The sequence below is a fragment of the Dinoponera quadriceps genome, unplaced genomic scaffold (assembly GCF_001313825.1).
Source record: "Dinoponera quadriceps isolate SergipeBrazil2010 unplaced genomic scaffold, ASM131382v1 scaffold316, whole genome shotgun sequence".
NCBI classification, from domain to species: Eukaryota; Metazoa; Arthropoda; class Insecta; order Hymenoptera; family Formicidae; genus Dinoponera; species Dinoponera quadriceps.
In genome coordinates this window covers 984,115-1,006,907 of record NW_014554530.1, presented here as the reverse complement: position 1 = coordinate 1,006,907, position 22,793 = coordinate 984,115, and the positions used below count along the sequence as shown (strand labels likewise).

The 22,793-nt window shown below is 45.1% G+C and overlaps 1 protein-coding gene across 11 annotated transcripts in view; it reads right to left on the bottom strand.

Annotated features, from left to right (window-relative positions):
- LOC106751862 (rho guanine nucleotide exchange factor 17) overlaps positions 1-22,793 on the bottom strand; it is a 74,098-nt gene that overhangs the window by 12,030 nt on the left and 39,275 nt on the right. For all 11 annotated transcript variants that reach the window (XM_014633072.1, XM_014633070.1, XM_014633075.1 and 8 more), the window contains exons 9-22: positions 16,704-16,781; positions 10,930-11,007; positions 9,020-9,124; positions 7,890-8,006; positions 6,712-6,998; positions 4,800-4,937; positions 4,205-4,299; positions 3,894-4,116; positions 3,353-3,444; positions 2,556-2,823; positions 2,363-2,470; positions 1,278-1,517; positions 1,140-1,207; positions 447-773 (exon numbers count right to left, since the gene is read on the bottom strand). In XM_014633072.1, coding sequence (XP_014488558.1) covers positions 447-773; positions 1,140-1,207; positions 1,278-1,517; positions 2,363-2,470; positions 2,556-2,823; positions 3,353-3,444; positions 3,894-4,116; positions 4,205-4,299; positions 4,800-4,937; positions 6,712-6,998; positions 7,890-8,006; positions 9,020-9,124; positions 10,930-11,007; positions 16,704-16,781 — 2,224 coding nt within the window. The remainder of the gene's footprint in view (positions 1-446; positions 774-1,139; positions 1,208-1,277; positions 1,518-2,362; positions 2,471-2,555; positions 2,824-3,352; positions 3,445-3,893; positions 4,117-4,204; positions 4,300-4,799; positions 4,938-6,711; positions 6,999-7,889; positions 8,007-9,019; positions 9,125-10,929; positions 11,008-16,703; positions 16,782-22,793) is intronic.

The following is a 22,793-nucleotide window of genomic DNA, read 5'->3' as shown; positions in this document are numbered from 1 at the left end:
CCGGCCCACTTGCTCCTCGACGAGATCCTTTTTACTGACGCGATGGACGGCTCCGAAGTTTCGGATTAACGGCGAATTACGTATATTTGTGTAAAATTCCAAGACAATAATCCAATCAATCGCGAAGCCTAAAAATCAATCGAAATGACGCTGTTGCCATTTCAAATTCCGTTTCGCTCTTCAAATTGTTGATTTTAATCTTTGCCCCGCCCTCACAGGGCTGCGCACGATAAAATATCTCCAATTTTGCTGTTAATTCAACGCAAGGTGAGTATGTTGAAAAATAACATAATTATATTAACATGCATATTATATTAATCGACACTGAAGTAGAAAATGTGTTATTTTAAGACACGTTGAACATCAGCTCGTTATCAAAATGATATATTTGTAAAATATGGGACGATGAAAAAAACCGCGAGAACTGTTCGAGATTTGAGACTTACTGGCAAGCATCTTAGTGACGGCCGGCGCGATGTTAATGTCCGCCAGGCACTCGTAACTACCGGAATGAAAGAGCCTGAGTACCGCGCTGTTATGCAGAGAGATCCAGACGCCGGAGCCTCCGGAGTTCGCCATGCAAGAAACGGCGCGGCTCGTGTCGCTGCTCACGGCGAACATGTGCTCGATGTCCAACGAGTGAATGTTCAAGACCTTCACGCTGTTGTGGCAGCCGCACCAGATCTTCCCGGAGACGGACAGCATTTTCGTCACCGGCGACGCCGCCGTACCGACGGACACCGTCGTTGGATCCGGAGTGTTCCATCCACCGGCTACGAGAAGGGAATGAAGTAGAATAGAAATTCGAACGATATTATTGAGACGGTTGGATTTGATATTTCACCGGTAAAGAAATGCGAGGGTTATTTGACGACTTCGAAGTGAAGACATTTTTCTTCCATTGATGTGACTTATCTTTTTCAACATAGTCTGCTTTTAGCTCGATACATTTTGCCCGACGATATTTCAACTTTCTTTGAGCCTTCCGAAAAGTACGATTTCTCGAACTTTGCAAAATAGACGTTTGTATCAACTACGCCACCGTAGAGCATGGCCGTCGGGGAATGATTGAAAATTAAGCCGAAGTCATTTTGTTACATCAGCCGCGAGAGGCGGGATAATTCAATGTCGCAACTTACTGTGATCCCGAGCGTAAACCGTGATGTCTCCGTTGGCGAGAGAGACGAACACTTTGTTGTCCAGGTATCTGAAAGCGCGGATCGATATTACAAACTCTATTACGTGCACGAGTGTAATAAACGGGCGGCGGCTCTCACATGATGCAGTGCACGCCGCTGCCGTGTTGGATCTTCACTTTGTTCTTCTTGATCCGGATATTGTCGTTGCAGTTGTACACGTGGATGTAGCCGTCCTCGGTTCCCAGCCACATAGTGGGCTGATTGATGTCCTCCTCCGTCGCGGTATTGTCGGTGCTCGATACATCGCCGCACGGTGTCACGCTGCCCGTGTCCGCGCATGGAATGTCGTCCGAGTCCGACTCGTCGGAGCTCGAGCTACTGTAAAGCGCGCGGGACATCGAATAAAAACGGGATCAGTTTGAAGAGTTGGCGAGCCCGCTAGTGTGAGAGATACGTAATTACCAGATATCTCAATAAACGAGCCCTGTTTCGAAAAAAACCTCTTTGAAAATTAGCGAAGGAAACGTTCGTACGCGATAACTTTCCGCATCCCTTTCTACTTTTTCCTCGTCGTTGCTTATCTCGAGAGAGAAAAATTCGCGATTCGCCCATATCGTCATAGGTAGGTGCAGTTCAGATTAGGTCATCTCGGAATGAGACAGATTCGCTGAATCGTAAAAACATAGTTTGCGTCTGATGGTATCAGCAATATTCCCTTATCAAGAACCGCATTACCGTGACCTGCATTATCGATTATTTCTGTTCCTTTTGAGGTCGCATCGCCTTAATGTTCTATATTTGGTCTTTCGTTTGGCGATTCTTTACACCGGGTGTCCTCGGTTTAGCGACTATGTTCTGTCCAGTTGCGCTTGAGGAGAGGCGTTTTTAGCTCCCGGTGGAATCCGCCCCTCTCGAGAACGGTTTCTCGCAGCTTGGTCGAGCTTTAAGCATTCGGCCTGCCGTCGGTAAGGGAGACACGCTTCGCTCGAGACGGACGCCTTTTGAGACCCGAAGCTTGCGTCCGCTCTGTCGACACGAGGAACGACTCCAACGTCGTCCTCGACAGATTTAAATCTATGCCGCAAGTTTTCCGCGCATCAAATAAATTTGATCGGCTCGCCGAGCGAGGAGCCCGAGTATGCACCGGTCATTGTTAATTCGTTATTATCAATACGCCATATATGTCCGATTGTGAAGCACTCGACGAATCGCGGATTTGTTACCTGTCTAACTGTATGTTACCGCCGCTGGCATCCATGTCTTGCACCGATATGCTTATACCGCTCTTGCTGTTAATGAACGGGCTGTTGTTCGTCGTGCAGGAGCTCGAGCTGAAAAGGCACAACGTTCGCGTATCCTGTCCATCCTGACTCAATTTTCGTTCGAATCGTTCTGTCTCTTTTGATCGGAACTTACCCAGGCGTGCAAGCGGGTATCCCGGCGACGCAGAGTATCCTGGCGTTGCAGACTCCGTTGCACGAGGTGACCTGCGGCGGTTCCGGGCTCAGACTCAGCACGCATACTTGACCTACGTAGCCGTCACTGTTGCACACCCAAACGTCCCTCGTGCCCTGTCCGCTCGCCAATGTCGGCGCCGCGCAGGTGAACTGGAGGCCCGCTCGCGTCTTCCTGATCGGCAACGGCCCCACGAATTCTGGACACGGCCTTCGGTCGGCCGACAGTGCTACGAGCGAAAAGAATGGTGCTCGAAATATTCAAACAAACTCTCACGTACTGTAGCGTGACACGTTTAACGCTATAACTGGAGAAAATTACAATTTAAATGTGAAACGTACTTTTCTTCCGCGTACAGAGGGATCCTCCACTCTGAATCGTCGAGTGAATATTTCCCCTCGAAAGTGAAGAGCGAATCTGACGTATTTCACGGGAACAAATTCGCTCTAATCGACTGAAAGATTCGCTCATCGAGGGAATAAAGATCCACTCCAAGTTCGAGTGAAACATTCGCTCTCGCGATTCCCAGTGGCAGTGTTTTCACTATCGCCCCGAATGAAAATGCCGTCTTTCGTTTCGAGCGAGATTCTACTCCAAAAAATGTAGAGGGCGAATTAAAGCTCGTATGCGCGCTTTGTATGTGTTTCTTCGAAAGAAAGCTCTTCTATCGGAGAAACGAACGTCACATCTTTTTCTGAAATATCCTTTTTGAGACGCGAAACATTCCGAACGCTCGTCGAGAGAGCAACGTTACTCACCGAGCTTCTGCTTGGCTTCGTTGAAGCTCTCTTCCCAACTGGCACGCTTGTCAGGCTTCGTGAACATGACGGATATATTCTCGATCCCGGATCTGCAAACATCGTGAGTCACGTTGCGACCACGGTCGAAATATCGTCGAGATTTAAGTATCCACAGAACGGCGCGATCGGTATCAGGAACGTGATCGAGAATTCTTTACGACGAGATGTCGGAAGGATTTCTCTCGATGAGATAATTTCGCGGGAATGCTCTCTTCTCCGCTGTTAATTTTTCAAGGGACTAAATTTTCTCGCTACCGTGAATTTTTTTCATTTCTTTCGCGCCATTTTGTGCCTTCGCTTCGAATAAAGAACGCGCAGATTCGTTCGGTAAAAAAAATGTCGCTTCGCGTTGTCGCGTCTCAGGGTAAGAAACGAAGCCTAGCTGGTGATGAGAATCAAGACGATGTATTGTGGAAATTGATCCTAACTGGCCTGTTTGTTCACATGTCTAATTTGATTTCAGGAAGAAAGAGGAATTCGCACACACACACACACTTACTGAGTATTGAGCGTGAGTTCCAGGCAGGCCAATTGTGAATCCGCCGCATTCCTCTCCGCCAATTGCCGCTGGGCTTGACCCAGCATATCCTTGATAAGTTCTTCCAATTGCTGCTTCGGACCATGCAGAGTCGCCGCGACTTCCTGAAGATTAGTCAACGTCAAGCAGTTTTCTCGCAGATGGTCCACTTCGCGCGCCATTCGCCTTAAATTCTCATCTTTGGCTGAAAACGGATGCCGGAATAGTTTCACGAGTTCGATTGCAGTAGTAAGTGAATTCGTGAGATCGACGTGTCTCTCGATATACATTACCTTTCATCACTTCGAGATCGTCCAGTGGTATCCGCATCAGCATTTTGTACTTGTTCGCTTCAAGCAGGCCGACCAGACTGCTCGGGCATGAGCTCCTGCGTGTATAGTAAAATGTATGCTATAGTGTGAGAATAAATATATCAAGGGTAGTACTATTCGACGTATTAGAAGCTTCGAAGAGCCGAAGCTTTGATTCTAATTTTTAGCCTTGATAAATATTCTCTTATTATAGTTAATGTATTGCAATAAGATAATACTGTAGTAAAATTAGCATTATAATATATTATAGAGAGAAAAAATGAAAGAATAAATATTATAATATATTATAATATATTATAGAAAGAGAGAGAATATATATATATATATATATATATATCTTTAATTATAATGTATTATTATCAGTCTCATTCCTCCCTCGGTTAGTAAATTCCTCTTATTAAATTTCCAAAGAAAACATGCTAAATTTAAAGACATGAATGAAAGAAGACGCGTCTATCGTCGCGTATAAAACACTTTTTGCGATTCTCTAAGTTTTCAAAGCGCAGAAATACACTTGAATTTCCACGCGCAATACGTTCCACGGCGAGGCACTCACGTTGACGGTTTCCTTATCGTGCCGCTCCTGCGTTTGATGCTGGTGATGACGAGGAGATCGGAGAACAGAAATAAAGCCCGCTCCTTCCGCGTGCCCTGATTCGACGCTATGGTGACCAGATCGTGCCGGACGAAAGCTCTGAAAACGCGGAGAAAAAGTGTCACACAATTCGATGGATCTTTTTGTCGCGTGTCGCGGCCAGTTTCCACCACAGCACGCATCATTATCGGTAATCGATACCCCGATTCTGACGGCTAAATAAGTCCGGCGGAAAAACGATGTAACGCGTACGCCACGATTGGCACAGATTGAAAGGCGCGTGAAGTGGGACGACGTTCCTGTCACAGCAATGCCCGACAATTTATTGGAAAATCACACTCGGCGCAAGACAGTCTGCATTTCCCACGGTCGTCTGTGCCTCTGAAGATTGATTCGAACGACACTCGAAGAAACCAAACGTGAAGAAAATAACGACGCGCTTCGTCGGTATAATTTTGCGAAAATTCGATGGTTAAATTACAAGGGAATTATCGTATGCGATAACACGTCAGTTTTCTTTTTTCATTTTAATCATCATTATCTAACATGGTCGCCATATTACGATTGTTATTCCATTCGTTACAAAATGAACGCGTACAAAATACATTTTCTTAGGCAAATCAGTTTTCTTAAGGGTGAACCATTGCTTACTTACTTCACATAATTACGACTCGATTTTTAAGTCTTAAGAATTGTTATCTCTTAAAGATGCAATTCCCGTAAATAAATGGAACGAATTGAAGTGAAAATAAATCGTTATTGATCGTATATGAAATACCGATATTTATGTTTAATAAATATTTAAAAAAGCGTCAGGAATGTGAAGATCACGCGAGTAGGATTTTTCGATTCTGTAAAATAAGCCCACGAATTAATCACAGACCGCGCGAAAAGCTTCCACTTCTCTCTTTCCCCGCATCCGAATTTCTACATTTCCCGTCGACGAGCTCGCGAAAGTGAGAAACGATAGCGAGTGTTTTCCCCGTCGCGATAAATTGCCATGTGCGCGTTTTGCTCGTGGTCGGCGCGTATTATCGGAGGATATTAAGCTGAAAAATGATCGTAAATCGCGGCCGGTGTATCGATCGTAAATTCGGTGCCAGCTGCCGTTGGGGGAAAACAAAGCCGGATCGAACGTATTCGGCTTGCTCTGTCGGAAACGTCGATTCGCCTGTCGTCGCCGATGGCGGTGCACGATACTTTTGCGTGGGCATGTCGATTCGTCTTTGATGTATCTCAGTTCATCGCAGGCTGCGCAAATTCAACGAGGATCACGCCTTTGTTACTCGCGTCATAACTGTGATCGGTGACAAAAGGCAAATGTTCCGTCCGATTACATATAAGCGATTTCTTCCGCGTCGAGCGATTCGACGAAAGTAAAAGCGGATCAATTTCAACGCGCCCCCTCGCATCCGTAAATCGGAAAATCAGGGAATACCCATTGAATTAGTTATTATTATGGAAATAATTATTATAAAATTGTCATGAGAGTCAGTCGAAAAATTCGATTCGGTTTTCCGTCTTCTTTGATGGTCAACCGATCTTGTAGAAAAAAAAAAAAAATGCTTGTTTAAATATTCGCGGAGGACCGCAGGCTAGTATTCATGTTCGGATGTTATATTGAAGATCGTCTCAAGTTCATCCTCAGATGCTGTACGGCTCATTTTATCGGCTACAAAGCATCCGAAGATGAATTTAAAACGGTCTTAAAATATAAGATCTGGGCAGACAACAACAACAACAACAACCATCACTTGGTCGACGAATGATTTTCCATCGAGGTGCAATGAGGTGAAACGTCCGAATAGAAAAGCTAACTGAATATTTTGGCTAACTCGATATAGTCGCCTGTATAGGCGATGACTGCCGTTACCTGTCATTCGTTACGATGCCGGCGAGACCTTCGACGAGGGCCTGAACCTCCTTCAACGTGGTCTGCTGCTGTTCCCACTCGAGCGATTCCCTTTCCGTGCAGTTGATCTTCACGACCAGCTCGTGCACCTCTTTCTGCGCGGCTTGCAGCAGCTCGTAATCGGGATGCGTCGGGTCCGTGTGCTTCAGCAGCCTCTGGATCAGCAGCTCGTACCGCGGGATTTTTTGTACAGGCTTGATCAGCAACTGGTCTAAACCTAACTTGCCCTTGTGCTCGCGCTCCATCGTCTAAACGTGACAACAGATGCTATGATTCGTCCCGTCGAAAGTTTTTTTTTTTTATAATTATTCATGTTAATTACACTCCGTATAATTTTGTAATCTTCAGCGTCGGCTCGGGTATATAACTCGGGTTTCCAAGCGATAACGATTGCATCTCTATTATATTTGTATTATTATTAATTAATATATTATTATTAATATATCGTAACATTGCAATCGTGATTATTAATTTTTAATTTTTCATTATTAACTTTCGCAGCCTGTGGTAATTTTTCGAAAATATAATTCTCGAAAAAATGTATTATTATTGATTTAACGTTATTAACGTGACTCGACGTAAAAATACTTCTCTTCACTCATGTATATCGTATATCTCTGGACGAGCGTGCGTATAGTATAAATATTATTAAGTTATTACGTCGAACCTAAGAAGAGTCAACTGAGGGGGAGCCTCGGATACTCGTGCGTGCGTCGTTGTAAGTTTAGCATAACGCGTTATTAGTTCAACGATAATTTACAAGGACAATATGTTAAGTGCACTTTGGCGCGTTCATAGTGGTTTATACTTCGCATTCCGAGGCGCAGGTCGCCGAGTGTGTCGAGGATCTTCGGGTCTTAGGGGAGAGTCTGAGTAGTAAGTAGGCGACTGCGACGCCGGCAATCAAGTAACGAGTTAATTATATCGATAAAATTGCGAAAGGTCAGGTTTGACCGCGGCGCTTTAAGAAGCGACGCGGAATAAAAAAGTTTCGTATTTAATAATAACCCTCACGTTGTAACGAGAAAGAAAGAGAGAAAGAGGGAGAGAGTGTGTGTACGAGAGAGTGGAGGGGGAAGAAAGAGAGAGAGAGAGAGAGAGAGTAGCAGCGGATAGAGAAAGAGAGCGTGGTAACCTACCTCGAGAAATCGTGCAAAGGCGGGCTTCGCCTGGCATGTTGTTTTTATCGCCTTCCTCGCCGACTTCCAATTGTCCAAGAACAGGGTGTACGTCTCCAGCACCAGCGGCTTCGTGAACTGCAAAGTAGCGCGGATTCTTTGTGCTTTGTGCATCGTGCTTTGTGCCACGTGCTGTGCTACGTGCCGGCAAAAATGTGCGCACCGTACGAAACACTATTCACCAAGTGAGCATCCCTAGTAGCACATGTTCATGCTGAACCAATGTAACTTCAACATTGGCCAATGAAATGTGCTACCAGGGGTGTTGTTTCGGAAAAGGGCTCGGTTATTACTCAACCGGTCCTTAATAAATCAGTATTTAGTCGAGGAGGAGGGAAGGGGAGAGGGGCATAAGGAAAATCTCGTTCAAACAAAGTCCGGGCTTGCGACACACGATGTAATCTCGTCGAAGGTTTACTCGAACAATGCGAGCGCAAATATCGACAGGCCGAGCTTCTTTCAGAGACGACGCTCGGAGGCGCGCGACTCGCGCGAGTGGCGGAAACTCGCGCGTGCGAAGGAGAAAAGAAAAGAAAAAAAAAAGAAAAGAAAAAAAAAGAAAAGACAGGGGACGAGCTCTCGCAAGCTACGCAAAGTCAACGTCGCCGGAAATTTATAGCGATCGCTAATATATCGCGGCGCGAATTCCAGCGGGCCAGAATTGATTTCGGCGTCGTGTCGTTCGTCTCGTCGCCGCGGATTCGCTTTTTTAAGAGAAAGATCCTGAAATACCGTCGCTCCGCGAAATTAACACCGGCCCGCGGATTCATCCGTTAGATAATGCTCACGCGAGTGGCGAAAAATATGGCGAGCGAATAAATGTATTTCAAGGGCTAAAAATATGCCGCGCTTATGCAAGAAAGCGGCGACGACGGTGATGGTATGCGGTCGCGACGACGGCCGATTTGTTAACGCGGATTACCTACCGAATGGAAAATAAAGCGGCGCGAATTAACGTTACGGGGTCTGTCGGTCGGTCGGCGTCTGGGAATCTTAACGGCGCGCGCGGCAGACACCGACACCGGTGCGCGAATAATATATCGCGTGTCCGGCCGCGGATATCTGCGCACCTAGTAACAATGTAAACTCACCACGTCGAGGAAGACGTCGCCGATCGTCTGCCTGGGTTCCCAGGTGTCGAGTCGCCTACGTAGCTCCTCCAAGAATACCTCGTGATGGCCGAGGATCGCAGGGATCTAAAAAATGCGTGAGCATTTTCCTTCGGCAACTTCATCTCTGATCGATCGACGATACTTCGTGTGTGTGTGTGTGTGTGTGTGTGTATGATACCGACGGCAACGATGATGAGTGAGATACCGCGACGAAATATCGCGCCGGAGAAATTCACGGCGAAAGTACGCGCTGGGAAAGAGAGTTGTGCTCTCCGGGCTTAACGCGCGCGGAGAACGCGCCACGAGGATTAACTCACACGAGTTTATTATTATTCGTCGCCGCGAGTTCACCGGTGGTATATTCTAAAAAAAAAAAAAAACGAGAGAGAGAGGAAGGATACGAGAGAAAAAAATGAAAAGCTAGGCGACGTAAACATTATATGTGCGAACGTGTTACATCATCACGCGATGAATGGCAAAGGTGAGACGCGCAGGAGCGTGCTCTCGTGTTGCCACCCGCGAGATGGTTAATTCCGTTAATAATCCTTCCGCGCGAGAGGGAGAGAGAGAGAGAGAGAGCGCGTGACATATAATACATTAACAGCACGCAAATTTGCAGCTTGAGTCTCTACTGATATTCGACGGGAACGAAATGTCAATCCGATTAAATGTCGGTCGAAATCGAACCATCGTCGAGCGGCCGTTCGTTGCTTCCCGACACGGTTGCGTCAACTAATGCTAATTAACAATCAGCGGCTCGCTAATTAATCGCTGTCTCGACCGCGTTTTAAGGGATTTGAGCGAAGCCTCGTTGAGGGACTGTAAACGCCCGAGAGGCTCGAGAAACGGCCGATATTTGAATTTTTCCGCCGACCACATCATTGACTTTATGAATATGTCCTTTGGAGAGATGATTTTTCACACTTTTATTTGCATGTTACACGAAGCCCGTCGCATAAATGATACGTTACGCTGTTATAAACGCCGTTTCGGTACAGCTCGTCGTCGTTAATCGGTGCCCGAGATATCTCGGTAACTATTCGACCGATTTAGCTGTAGTTTTGCATAGATATTCTTAATATGATAGATTATCTAGTTTTTGTCATAGGACTTTTTGATATCTATTGTAATTGTTTTTATAGACGAAAAGGGAAGATATTTTTAGCGAAAAATCGAACTTTTGGCTTCGAATGTTAATTACTTTATCAAAAATTAATATTTTAAATTAATATTTTAAAAGTTGGCCGCGACAAAGACTAGTTTTGCTTATTGACTTTAACAGGTTTATTTGTTTCAGATAAATGGTATGATTTTTTGGACACCGAAAATGCCGATTAACGACGTCAAACGTTCACGGAAGTAATAATAGCGTTACATAACAACTTTTTGTGATGGGCTTTATATGTAATATGGAATAATATGTAAATAAAAGTAAGAAGAATTACCTCTCGAAAGGATATTTTCATAAAGTCAATAAAGTGTTCAGCAGAAAAATTCAAACATCGAGGGTTTCTCGAGCTGCTCAGCCCCTTAAGGGATAAAGATTTTCTTCGTGTCCGCCTCGACATCGCGCTGAACGAGGTGGATCGATTTCGCCGCCTGCGATCTCTCGATCTCGAGGGTCTCCCGGCCGGAAGATCGCTGTAAAGCCCGCTTTTCCCTCGACTTACGCAACTCGGCGCTCCATTTAAAATATAACCTCCGCGAGCAGCGTGGAGGAAGCGGGAGGGCGCGACTTTCCGGATGTTGAATTACAACCCGTCGCCGTAGCGACAGATGGATTTACGAGAGCAGCGCGGAAATAATAAGTGTACCGTGCCGCTCGCACGGACGAAAGTAGCGAAGACAAGGCCCGGGCGCGTGTGAGATACCGCCTGTGCGATACTTACCTGATAAAATATCTCGTCGACCGTTCCGGAATCCACCAGACCGGCATTCTCGGGGCTCTTCAGGGGCTGCAGGTATTTCTGGAACGCATACCGAGACACCGAGTTCACAATATTTTCCAAACGTTGCGGTGGCCTTTCTACTTGTGGTGCTTCACCTATCTACCCGTCTCAGCCGCGAAACGAAAGAAATGTACTAACCGAACCGACATAATTCATCGGCGAAGATTTATATATTTTAAATGAGAAATAGCTTTCCGTATATCCAATTTAATCATAAAACGGCGGATATTTTTTTTCAATCTCGCGTTTGTTTAATTAATTATTTATTAACGGGACTAGAGCGCCCTGGTATACAAAGAAGAGCGGACGTAAGATGTCATTGAGTGATTAATTACATTATTATGCTAATCAGGCCAAAGGTCGCATACATAAGATTGGGAGATGTATGCAATACACGAATGTATTTTTATCCGTCAACCGAGATTGCAAGAAGAAACAATTTTTCTTTGCGTTGTTTGTAATCAAAGAGAGACGAAAATTACTAGACGCTACGGATAGATTTAAGATAGCGCGGAGTATCGTATTTTCAACGGCGCATCAAGGAGGCCACTCATTATTTAATATTTACCAAGTAAAATTACGTTTCCACACGTTTATTTCACTACCTAAACAACTAAAAAAAATATTAATTTAAACCGAAAATGTCAAGGAAGACGTGTATGCGAATATTACAAATATTTCAAGTACGAAAATATCATTACTTATTTTTTTTCTTATCAATGTCATTTGTATGCATTAGTTGAGCTAATAGAGATGCACAGAGGTGTATAAATGTTTAAATATGTGCATATGTATATACATTTCGAGCGTTACTATAAGATATGAACTTTACACTATTATATTTTCAAAACAAAATAGTCGATAAATCTGAAATTTTTATACAGTGCCTCTATATTAGTCTTCAATATGACGGTAGCTATTCATTAAAATTTTTAACGAGATTTAGAAGAAATTAAAAATAGAAGTTAAAAATAAGACATTAACTTCCAGAAACACATGTGAAAAATATCACCTTCCGTTGCAAATGTCTTAGTTTTCGAACGGTCAATCATTTTCTGATCGCACCGATAATCAGGTCACGTTTAAATCTTTATATGGTGCAAATTTCGACAAATTCTTAAAAAAAAAACACACATTTTATGTTGCTGCTATCTTAAGGAGCGGTGTAAACACGGCGGGCTCTCGGCTCGCTTCCTTGTCCTTCGAGGACGCGAAGGCGACCCCGAGAGAGCTTGAACGCTAGAATTTCAATGCCGAGTGCCGATAGATGAATTAAGTTCAATTAACGTCGGATACTCGGTAATCGAACGCGACGAGAAATATGCTCCCAAGCGCCGTTTATTTGCCCGACTCCCTTCCCATTATTTTTCTGGGTCACGTCGGCGACGTGAAAAATCCGCGGGGGCGGAAGAGGGCCCCGTTCATTCCATTGGCGAGTCCAAGGCCACCGTTAAATAATCGGCAAACGTGCCGACAAGGGTTCCCGTTGTGCGGCAGCGACGTTGTTTATAAAATATGACAATCAAGCGGCCATGCGCGCCATTACCTAAGCGACGCTGAGATTCCGCGGGCGTTGCGCTGGTTAAAAATCGTCTCGGCCGGCCCGAAGGAACCGGCACGTCCTATTTTGGAAGCGTGTAAACGACGGGATGTCTGTTATTTAACCCCGCGACGCGACCAAAACTATTCGTTTTCCTAACGCGACCTACCCGGAAACACACCGTTCGTGGGAAACAATTAAGTTTGCGCCTATGTCGCGCGAAATTGCGGTTTCACTTGCACGAAAAAGAGCGCTGTTACGTCAGTAGAGTCGGCCAATAACGCCGGAATTGGAGTAAATTTTCCCCGATTCAACAGCAATATTATCGATAATAATAAAGGAGAAAGTGATATTGTGCCCTTTGCGGGTTATAATAGCCACCTTTTCATATTTCCGCTATTAGGTGGCGAATTCTAGTGATTATTTGTTAAATCATTTGTTTAACAGCGCGCCGTTACGTGGTAACGTTAATTATGCCAATACATAACATTTATTATAGTGTATTTTTAACTTGGAGCATTTCAAAAGCATTCGGAGCGTTTCCAAGGCACATTTTAGCATTCAATTGATTACATTTCCATAGTTTCTCATTCCTTTTAAACTTGGGCGTATCACGCGAATATACGGTACACGTGAATGTTTTGTCCATTATTTAACATTTTATTTCGCTCTGCGTGGCAAATTGTGCGAAATTCAACAATAGCATGACATTTTGCTAACGTGCAATTTGTGCCTTCCATTAAAACGGATTTAAAATAATTTCCGAGATTTTCATATCGAAGTGTCGTTAATGGCACAAAGGCTTGTACGCAATCATTTAAACGGTGGGTATCTGGCATGTGAAATTTTTGTGCGGCAAGGTGCCAAATATTTTGTAATTTTGAGTTCTTTCAGGGCTAATTGAACAATATTTTGGCAAATGCATAATTTGAAATATTGATCGTTAACAAAGTTATTGCGCAAAATGGCGGTCCATAATATCACCTTCTCCTCTGCATCGTATTGCACTTAATACAACATGATGTACGCGTGTATCATACATGATATCGCTATTGAATCAGGAAGGTTTACTCCAATTACGGCGCTGTTGACCAAGTCTATTGACGCAACGGCATTTTTTCCGCGTATCATCGTCCCTGGAAGCTATTATTCTCGAAGCTACGGCGAAAGATTTCTTTTATATTCGTCATGTGTCTGTCACGTTGAAAAAATGTTGTTTCACACGTGTTGAAGCTCGCGGTATACGATTATTTTATCGTGCCTACTGATAATTGACCAAACAAGAGGAGTACTCGAATCGGACGGATCGATCAATGGAGTAGCATCAATTTTCCGACAGCGTTATTACGCGCATTACCGTAATTGTTTAATTCCACGGTTACTTCGCACTGCGAGACAGGCGGCGATGTAATTGGCACGCGTAGTTTGCGTAATTATTTTAAGCAAAGATTGGTCTCGTCATCAGTCCGATGCTCTTATCAAAGCGCCAACTGCAGTCTGCGCAATATCACGCAGGCATGTTGCACGTTAATGTGATCCGCGTCTCGTCTCGTCTCACACATGTTTGAATACCGTCCACGAGCGATTCCAGAGTGTTTGAAACTGCCTTTCATTTTCTTCAGTTATATATTTCGCTAATTATCGAGAAACAAACAAGGTTCGGAAAAGAACCTTGCGGCAGAAATATCAAAATCTCCCTTCGTACGCTTTCGACAAATTAAGCAAAATTTAATTCAAATTAACATTATGATAGATTTAATCAGTCCGATCAATTTAAATTTCATTAAACGTGAATTGATATTGTAACAAAGTACCTATAATTTTATGTGGATTGAGATAAATGTAAGCACAAATATAGACATACGTGCAAATTATACGTACACGCGCACACATATTGCAAATCCAAAGCGTATAATTTTATATATTTATATATGTGAAATAATGCAGCCACTTTTTACTCAAATGAAATACTCGTGTTATCACTGCGATTTTACACACATAAGTATGTAAAAATCATAACAGTAGCATGCTTACAAATACATAAAAAGTGACTTCATAATTTTACACACATAAGTGTGTGAAATTATACACTACGAGTTGACAGTGCGTGATCACAATTGCAAAAGTCGCTTAAATCAGAGGAAGTAAAAATTATAGTTTTCGCATCGCCACGATGAGAGATTCGTCACTCTATTCTTACATTTCCATCTACCTTCTTTTTCATGTGCCCCGATGCAAATTGCAAATTACTAGATTTCAAAAGTCCTCAGACGCGGGGATTTTTGCAGATGTATTTTTAACTTTTAATCTTAACAAAGTTAAGGTTAAAAGGGACACATGGAAGGGAGTGGGCAGGCGGCGGCTGGAACGTGGACTGGAAAATTCCGCGTGAGAAGTGCACGTGACAGAAATCGGATTTAGCCGGATAATGTCATTATTGTTTCGCGATAGCGACGCGACGCCTTGACACGCGTATTTGCAAAGTCGCCTTGCGCATCGCCGAGTAATCAACTTAGACGAAACATCCTTCGGCAAATATTAGAAGCATTTTGTGCCGTTTAACAAAATATTCGCGACGAAGGACGCAGAACGCGCGTGGAAATCAAATTTCACAATATGACCTTCGGGGGTGGCCGTGCGCACAATCGAGTCGGACGTTGCGTATTTAACGCGCCACCTTGACACGCGCTGTCCAACAGACGCTTTCCTAAGAATTCGTGGAATTCAAGCTATTTACAAATCGCGTTCCTTCATTTAAGGTATCACGAATGAACCTCCTCAGTCGAGTGTAGTAGCCTTTCGCTTGATTGGAAACAATAAGAAGAATTCGTTCATCAATTTCAACATGTTAAAATTTTCTTCAAACGGGAATACCGAAGAGACATAGTGATATGCGGCGGAGTTTTCACGACGAGGTAATTTTTATTATTTTAACTGTTTTAACAAATCGGTTGATTTTTTAATTAAATTCTCTTATGTTGATCAAGTTGTATGTAACGTTAATAAAACCAAATATTTATGAATCCTCTCCATGATTTTTGTTCCACCCAACAAACATCCTTTATTTAGACGCGATAGCCGGGACTTTCATTATTTGTAAATAACTACTCGATCGTTCGTTGATACGATTGTGCAAGTGCGAAAACAGACGGATTTTCGTAACTAATTCAGCACGGATCGCACCTATTTTCGGTATTTAACGAGAAGTGATTACACGGAGGAAGAGAGAAAGGGAGAGAAGTCGGGGGTGGTGATTTTATGAAAACAACGGGACGCGGAGACGGCGTGCTCGAGTATAACGAGCAACAGTTTGCGGAGTAGCTCGCTCGAGCGGAACTGTTGTTCGATCGAAGCGAATAAACGGGCGGGGGTGTTTGTTTACAAGATGCAAGGACGAATCGCAGTTCCGACATGCATCAGTGCAACGCCATTTCTTACGACGCTGCAACGCAATGCGGAAGGCCCGCAATCGATGCCACTTTCACGACTTACAGTCGGTTCCACTTCGAAATATCATTTTGAGTAAAATTAAATAACACTCCTGATCTCTTTCCCAATACTTTTCACCGATATTCTTTAGATCGAAACTCTTCAAGCTCGGGTTCTAAAATTTGAGCTTGAAAGGAAGCTATTTTCGAGATTTAAATTAAAGTAATGGTAGTTCTGAGAGCCGTATTTTTAGCAGTGCATCAAGAGGATCACCGGTGAATTTAGTATTTGTCAAGTGAAATTACGTTTCTGCATATTTATTTCACTACCTAAATAATAAATGTTAATTTGAAACGAAGTCGAAGTAGACATATACACGATATTACAAATAAGAAAAGATTATTAATTTTTCTTATTAATATTATTTTTATACATTAGTTAATTTAATAGAGATGCACAGATAACAGAAAGAGGTATATAAGTGTTTAAATATGTATATATATTTCGAGTATCACTATAAATTATGAACTTGACACCGTTGCATTTTCCAAAATGATAAATAATTCAGAAATTTTTGTAAGACTCATTTTACGCTACCGCAACCTTAAATCAAAATCGCATACGAAAGAAAATGAACGGATACGACGTGCATTTCGGTAACGCGTGAAATATAATAAAAAAAAAAAAAAGAAAAAATAGGAAATAATACTTCTTCGGGAAATATTCGGTCTTTTCGTGTACTCACATTGACTAGTATTTGTAGCGCCTCCACGTAAGAGCGTTCCGTGTCATAGAGCTCCACAACCACGTGGGTCCTCGTGTCCTGCAACGCAGAAAAGACGATAGTTGTATTTGTTAAACGACGTTGAAGAGAAAGATGACCACCCGACGACGGGGGGACGAGAGAGATGGAGAGAAAGAGCGCGGAGGCTAAACCCAATTGTCGGTCGATTATCGCATCGCCTCGTGATGAAGATCGCACGTGCACGATCACGAAAGGCGTGTACACGTGTGATGCTTCACGTGCGTGGTACATGACGTGCTTGATTATAGTCGTTACGCAACGCGGACGACGAGGTGTTACCCCCAGGTGAGCATCGCGGATGCAATCGCGGAAGGATAATGGGCACAATGCGTCGCCGTCGAGATGCACGCCGGCGTTGGCGTCGGAGATGCCGATTAAAGGCGTAGTACTTTAATCCTCGACTAATATGCAGTCTAATGGACTGCGCGGCGTATCAACTCGGGATCTACCCGTGGAACTTCCGCTATCGCGCCTTTCATATTATCCCAGCGATCTCTCGATGATAGATCTCTTCCTCTCAGCTGTACCTTCGTGTCTCCTTCTTTCCCGCGCTCTTTGCACCGTCTCCTCTCGATTCGTCGGAATATTCACCGGGCGGTTCGCTTCATTTCAGTGCGAAGTAAAAGTACGGGGCGATAAAGAGCAGATGAACGAGGGTATTTCGAAGGGGAGGAAGCGAGAGAAAAAGAATCTGACTCGTCTGATTGACTATTTAAATTCGACATCATCGATTATTCTGAAAATACTTCCTTCTTACCAGTGCTCCTCGCATCGTTCTTTCGATTCGTCCGAATATACTCTGAATGGTCTGTATTTTCGTTTCGATGATGTACAGATATCGCGCGATGAGGAGTTAACGTACAACAATACGTATTTCCACCAAAAATGTGCTTCGCTTTCAGTAATAATAAAAGAAGAATGCCGAATTAAAAGGAGAAGAGAGCGAGCGAGAAGGGGAGCCTGACTTATCTAACTGAAACTTCTACACCACTGATTATTCTAGAAATACTTTTGCTATTTGGTACGTCAGTGGGGCTTACTCAGCGTTCACTCGGGGCGTGCGGAATGTTTTTCGCATGCAAAATTAGCCCTGCCTACTCTATATAAACATCAAAAACGAGAACTACCCACGCGTTCGGAAGTGACGCGCTCGTTATTTTCGCTGTCCACCGACGGCTGACTGATGAGCTTGCGATCGGCGTTCATTGTCATCCTCCGTAGGCCACCCTTGTCGATTATCGTGGACAGCCTTCCACTCGTACAACAGTTCCAGCGATCTCGCGTCTTGTCCGCGAAATCAAACCGCGCAAACCGGGACGAAACGCGATGTCCCGACGAGATCTTCCGATCGCGCTTAGAAACCCGTTTCTGCGCAAGGGCGGAAACGGCGATACGAAACGCGATACGGTCCGAGCTTCCGTGCCGAAAGTTCCGAACGCTTTTATTCTCTTCCCACGAGCTTCATGCCGGCCGCGCCACGCAAACTGTATCGGGGAGAATAACAATTATATAATGCAGTCTTCGTCACAGCTCGCGCGTTTCGAGGAACGGAGGTTTAAAAAACGAAAGGGAGGACCGTGCGAGTATCGATCGTCGCGGGAGAGCCATTGACAAAATTCCTATTGCCTTATTCGCAATATGAGATTTCCGAGACAGTGAGTAAATTCCGCGGAAGTTTTTCAGCGGTGCTTAGTTTCCGGAGGGGGAGGGGTTTCTAAAGACACGAGTCTTTACCGAGAATCTACATTGTCACGAGATACGGCAAGCCTCGCTTCGAAACTTCCTCCATTTCTCACGAGCCGGATCATTTCCGACGATACACCTCCGGTTTATCGACGGGCAATCAAGGAGCGCTCGGGGAATTCAAAGGAGGGACACGATCATCGAGGACGACGAATCGACATTGAATCGTCGCGATCGGCGGGAAGTTACGTAAGTTCCGGCTCGAATGGAAAAGTTCCGGCTCGAATGGAAAAGTTGCGGACGACTGGCTCGTATTGTGAAACCGGCGCACGTATCGTCTCGGGAGGGGGGGGGGAGGGGGAGAAAAAGAGCCGTGTCGTCTCTCTCGACGTGTCTGTACGCCTACTCGGCTCGCTCGGACAGCGCCTCTTTAAAAGCTCACGGTTTGCACGGTTGCGGAGGAGGCCTCTCGCGAAGCATCGCGCATCGAACCGGTCGGCCGCCCGTTATATTTAGCGCCGTGACTAAAGGCCCCCGCGGTGCGGAGCTTGCAAGCTCATCCGCAGCGCTCTCTCTTTTTCGCGCTCCTCTCCGGCCTTTCCACGTTTCATCGAGTCGCGCCCGATTACGAGCAAACGAGGGTGCGATCGATCGATCGATCTATCGCGTCACGCTGTGCGAGCGCTTAATTACGCAAGCCTCCGCTTAATTAACCGCGGAGTTATATCACAAACGCTTCCCGCTTATCCGGCACCTGAGCGGTCTTAGTTGTCGGGAGTTTCATAATCTCGCGGGGCTAGCGCGCGGTGTATCGCCGAGAACGCCGAGATCAGAAAGGTGAGAGAGTGCGCGAGTCCGAATCCGGGCCACGTCTGAATACATTGAGATTCTTTCGAATTTAATCAATTTTATCGCATCCAAAGGAACGCCATCATTGGCACACTCCGAGGAAACGAATGTTTCGATCAATAAGTACGATTATTAGACTCTTCAAGGAATATGTACGCTGAGAAAAAAAATTCCCATTGAATAAAACGATTAAACGATGTACCCGATTGTTATTTTTATTGTCCGATCAAGTATCCGATGAAATCTAATCGGAAGATTAGACACTTTTCGTAGTACAACCGTTGTAATTTTCATCGGATACTTGATCGGACATTTTTCTCGGTGTATCTTTATCTTAAATAAAAAAGTTGTTTCTGCGAAACGAAAGATAATTTTCTTGTAAAGAAATTATTTCTTACATTTTACATATTTATCGTAAATAATATTTTATTTGGTTGAAAGATATTATTTCAAATAATAGCGTGCTTTCTGTTAAATAATCAGGTTTTCTTGAATGAAATTTTTGACTCGAGTCAAATAAACATTATTTAATCCAAATAAAAATTTGCTAAGGAACATCGGAGTAATTATTCACTCGAATCTGTCACTTTTTTTCTGCGCAGCATTTCCTGTAATTGACCTCGCCGTATCGCTTTTCTGGCTTCCTGGCGTTACCGTCAATACGATTTATTTTGCGGCGGGATACGTGTCACTGACCAGTTCGCGGAAGAAAAATCCGATTATCGCGCTCGATTATCTGGCCGATCGCATTCGCGATCCAATACAGTTGACTTCGTTTCTATCACAACTGTGATTCGATTTGGTAAGTCGATACTCTATTATGCGAGCGCTTAGTTTTGCCGCGTGTGTACGCGACAGACGAGTAAACGTTGCACCCCAGACAAAACCGTGTCCTCGAAGTCTGTTGAATAACTTCTCCGCGGCCGGTGCGCGTTACGGAAACTGAAATCCGACACAGTCCCGCCGACTTTTATTTTCTAATTCTAAATCTACGATCCAATTAAACAGAATATCTCGTTGGTGGTTATTGTTCGCAGCAAAGTAAACGCGCTCCACTCACTTCCACTCGCCTTGCTGTTGTGACACTTGTTGTACCGGCTGTCACGCGGAAAATTATTACCGTTGACTATAATAAGAAACGTGTGACTTCATTTTAAGCGGGGCGTACAATTTAAGGCGTAACTTAACGCGCGAGGACTTGAGAAGATTTGAGAAATTGATCAATAATAATTGATCTTTCTTCTATAATTCGACTATGATTGGTCGATTTCTCAAGTCTTACGTCGTAAATTCTCGTAGTAGACCCCGCTCGTGAGTGACACAGAGCCACGTAAAAGGAGCGACGAATCCCGGCGCGACTCGTTCGCGAACTTCCGAATAGAATCGACGAGACAAGGTCAGGAAGAGGAGGTGGCTCTCTCACGACGCGGCCCCGACACCGAGGAGAGGAAACGCACGTTTCCTGATACGTGGAACGTGTCGAGAGAGAGAAGCCAGGTGGTTCCGACATTTCGACGCCTTTTGGCCGCGATTCTTCGACGTGTTCTTGTGAAAGCGTGTGTTTTGAAAAATTGTGATCGAATGAAACAGTGTCTGAACATGAAAGTACATCAGAGACAAATTAGAGGCTATTGGAAAGGTCAAAATGCATAATAATATATATGGCGAAGCCTCATAATTTCAGTGAGCACTCGAATTTGATAGGCGGTTGTAAGATTCACTATTGTATATTAGAGAGGCCTTGCAACTTCTTCAGACGGAAATTTCATTTTCACAAAGTTATAAGAGCCGAAAGACGTCGAGTCTCGAGGTTATCGTGAAAAAAAAAAAAGAAAAAGAGAAAAAGAACGATCGGTGAATTACCACGGAAATCTAGTGAGAGAACGAGTCGGGATCATCCGGGACTAACAAGACGCGCGCCGAGTCGTCAACAACCTGAACCGCTCGTCGAGACGAGTTAAAAGACTCCGCCAGGCGTAGTAATTACAGGTAGTTCTTATTTACAACGACTCATTGTCGCCACGGGGGTGCCGGGTAAACAACACAAGGCGGCTCCGCTCGTCGGCACGAGGCACGAATAAAATTACAACCTGTTACACTCCGACGGCGGGGGCGTCGCGACGCCTCCGTAATTGCGGCCGGCCGCTCTGATTCTCCGATTCTCGTTGTTGTCGGAGAAAAAGAATCGGAGCGGAACGGCACCTAGACCTTGTTTGAAAACCGCTCCCCCGTGTATATACACATGCTGGCGTTTCGCTTATTTCAGCCACGCGGTTATCGAAAAACAAACCGATGGCGGGAGATGATATAACGCCGCGCAAGCAAATGGAGAGAGAGTGATATAATGCAAGGCGATCGCACCGCCGCCGATCGCGGGATCGATATCCGAGTGCGTGCTGGCCGCGTTTCACAACAGACGAATCGCCAACACGAACCGCGATCCTCTTTATTTTTCCTCCCCGTAAAGTTGCTCTTTATTGCCCATCGCCCGCACACACACACACACACACACACACACACCATGCGTTCTTATTTGCGAGAGAGAATAAGAAGAGAAATCGGACACGTGCGTGCGAGCGAGAGAGGAAAGTTATCATTCAATTAACGATCGCTCGGTCGCCGTGCCGAAGGCACAGGAGCCGCCTTGAGATTATCTCGTCGTCCTAACGGAAGTGAAGGCTCACGTGACATCTGCCGACTCGACTACCTCGACGGACGTCGTGTGATTAATTCGAAATTTGCTCGGGAAATAAATGGCCTCGTCCGTTCGCAACGCGATCTTTCGTGCTCTCATCTTCTTCGAACGATACGCGCGAAAGCCGAGTGTGTGTCGTGCGCGCACCACACGCGGCCTAACCTGACCCGGCCTGTCACCGGCACGTTGCGCCGCTCTCTGTTCACCACGATTCGTTCGCTCCTATCAAATCGGATCGAGAGGCACCCTCGCGCGAACCGTGCACCGTGTGAGAGAGAGGCACTCGCGGGACACGAGCTATCCACCAGTTACCTACTGTCGCAGCATCACAGATCGTTACGGGATCGGCGAATCGAAGGAGAGAGAAATAAAGAGAGGCGAGAAGAGGAGAGAAGTCTCCGTGGCCTCCGCGGACACGGGAGGATGAGCAGAGTCACGGTGATGAGCGTCGGGACGAAGCGAATCCCCCGGAGCTGTCCGCCGCGTAGCTTCCCCGGCGAACGACTAGACGCGGCGATACGCCTGAAACTGGCGATCCGTCGCACAGCCACCAGGAAGCTGATCGATGCCCAAGAGAATAACGGCGGCGGAGAGGACGGAAGCTGGGCGTCAGGACGCCGGCGCGTACTTTTCACGTGGATTACACGCGCCCTCCTGCCGCATCCTGACGCCGCCGCCGCCGCCGCCACCACCCGCGACCTTGCTGCGACCTTGCGTCAAATCGCCGGGTTAACCTTTTCGAGTCTTGTTAAGCGTGCAACAGGTTCCTAACGAGAAGTGATGCTTGAATTCATTCTTGTCCA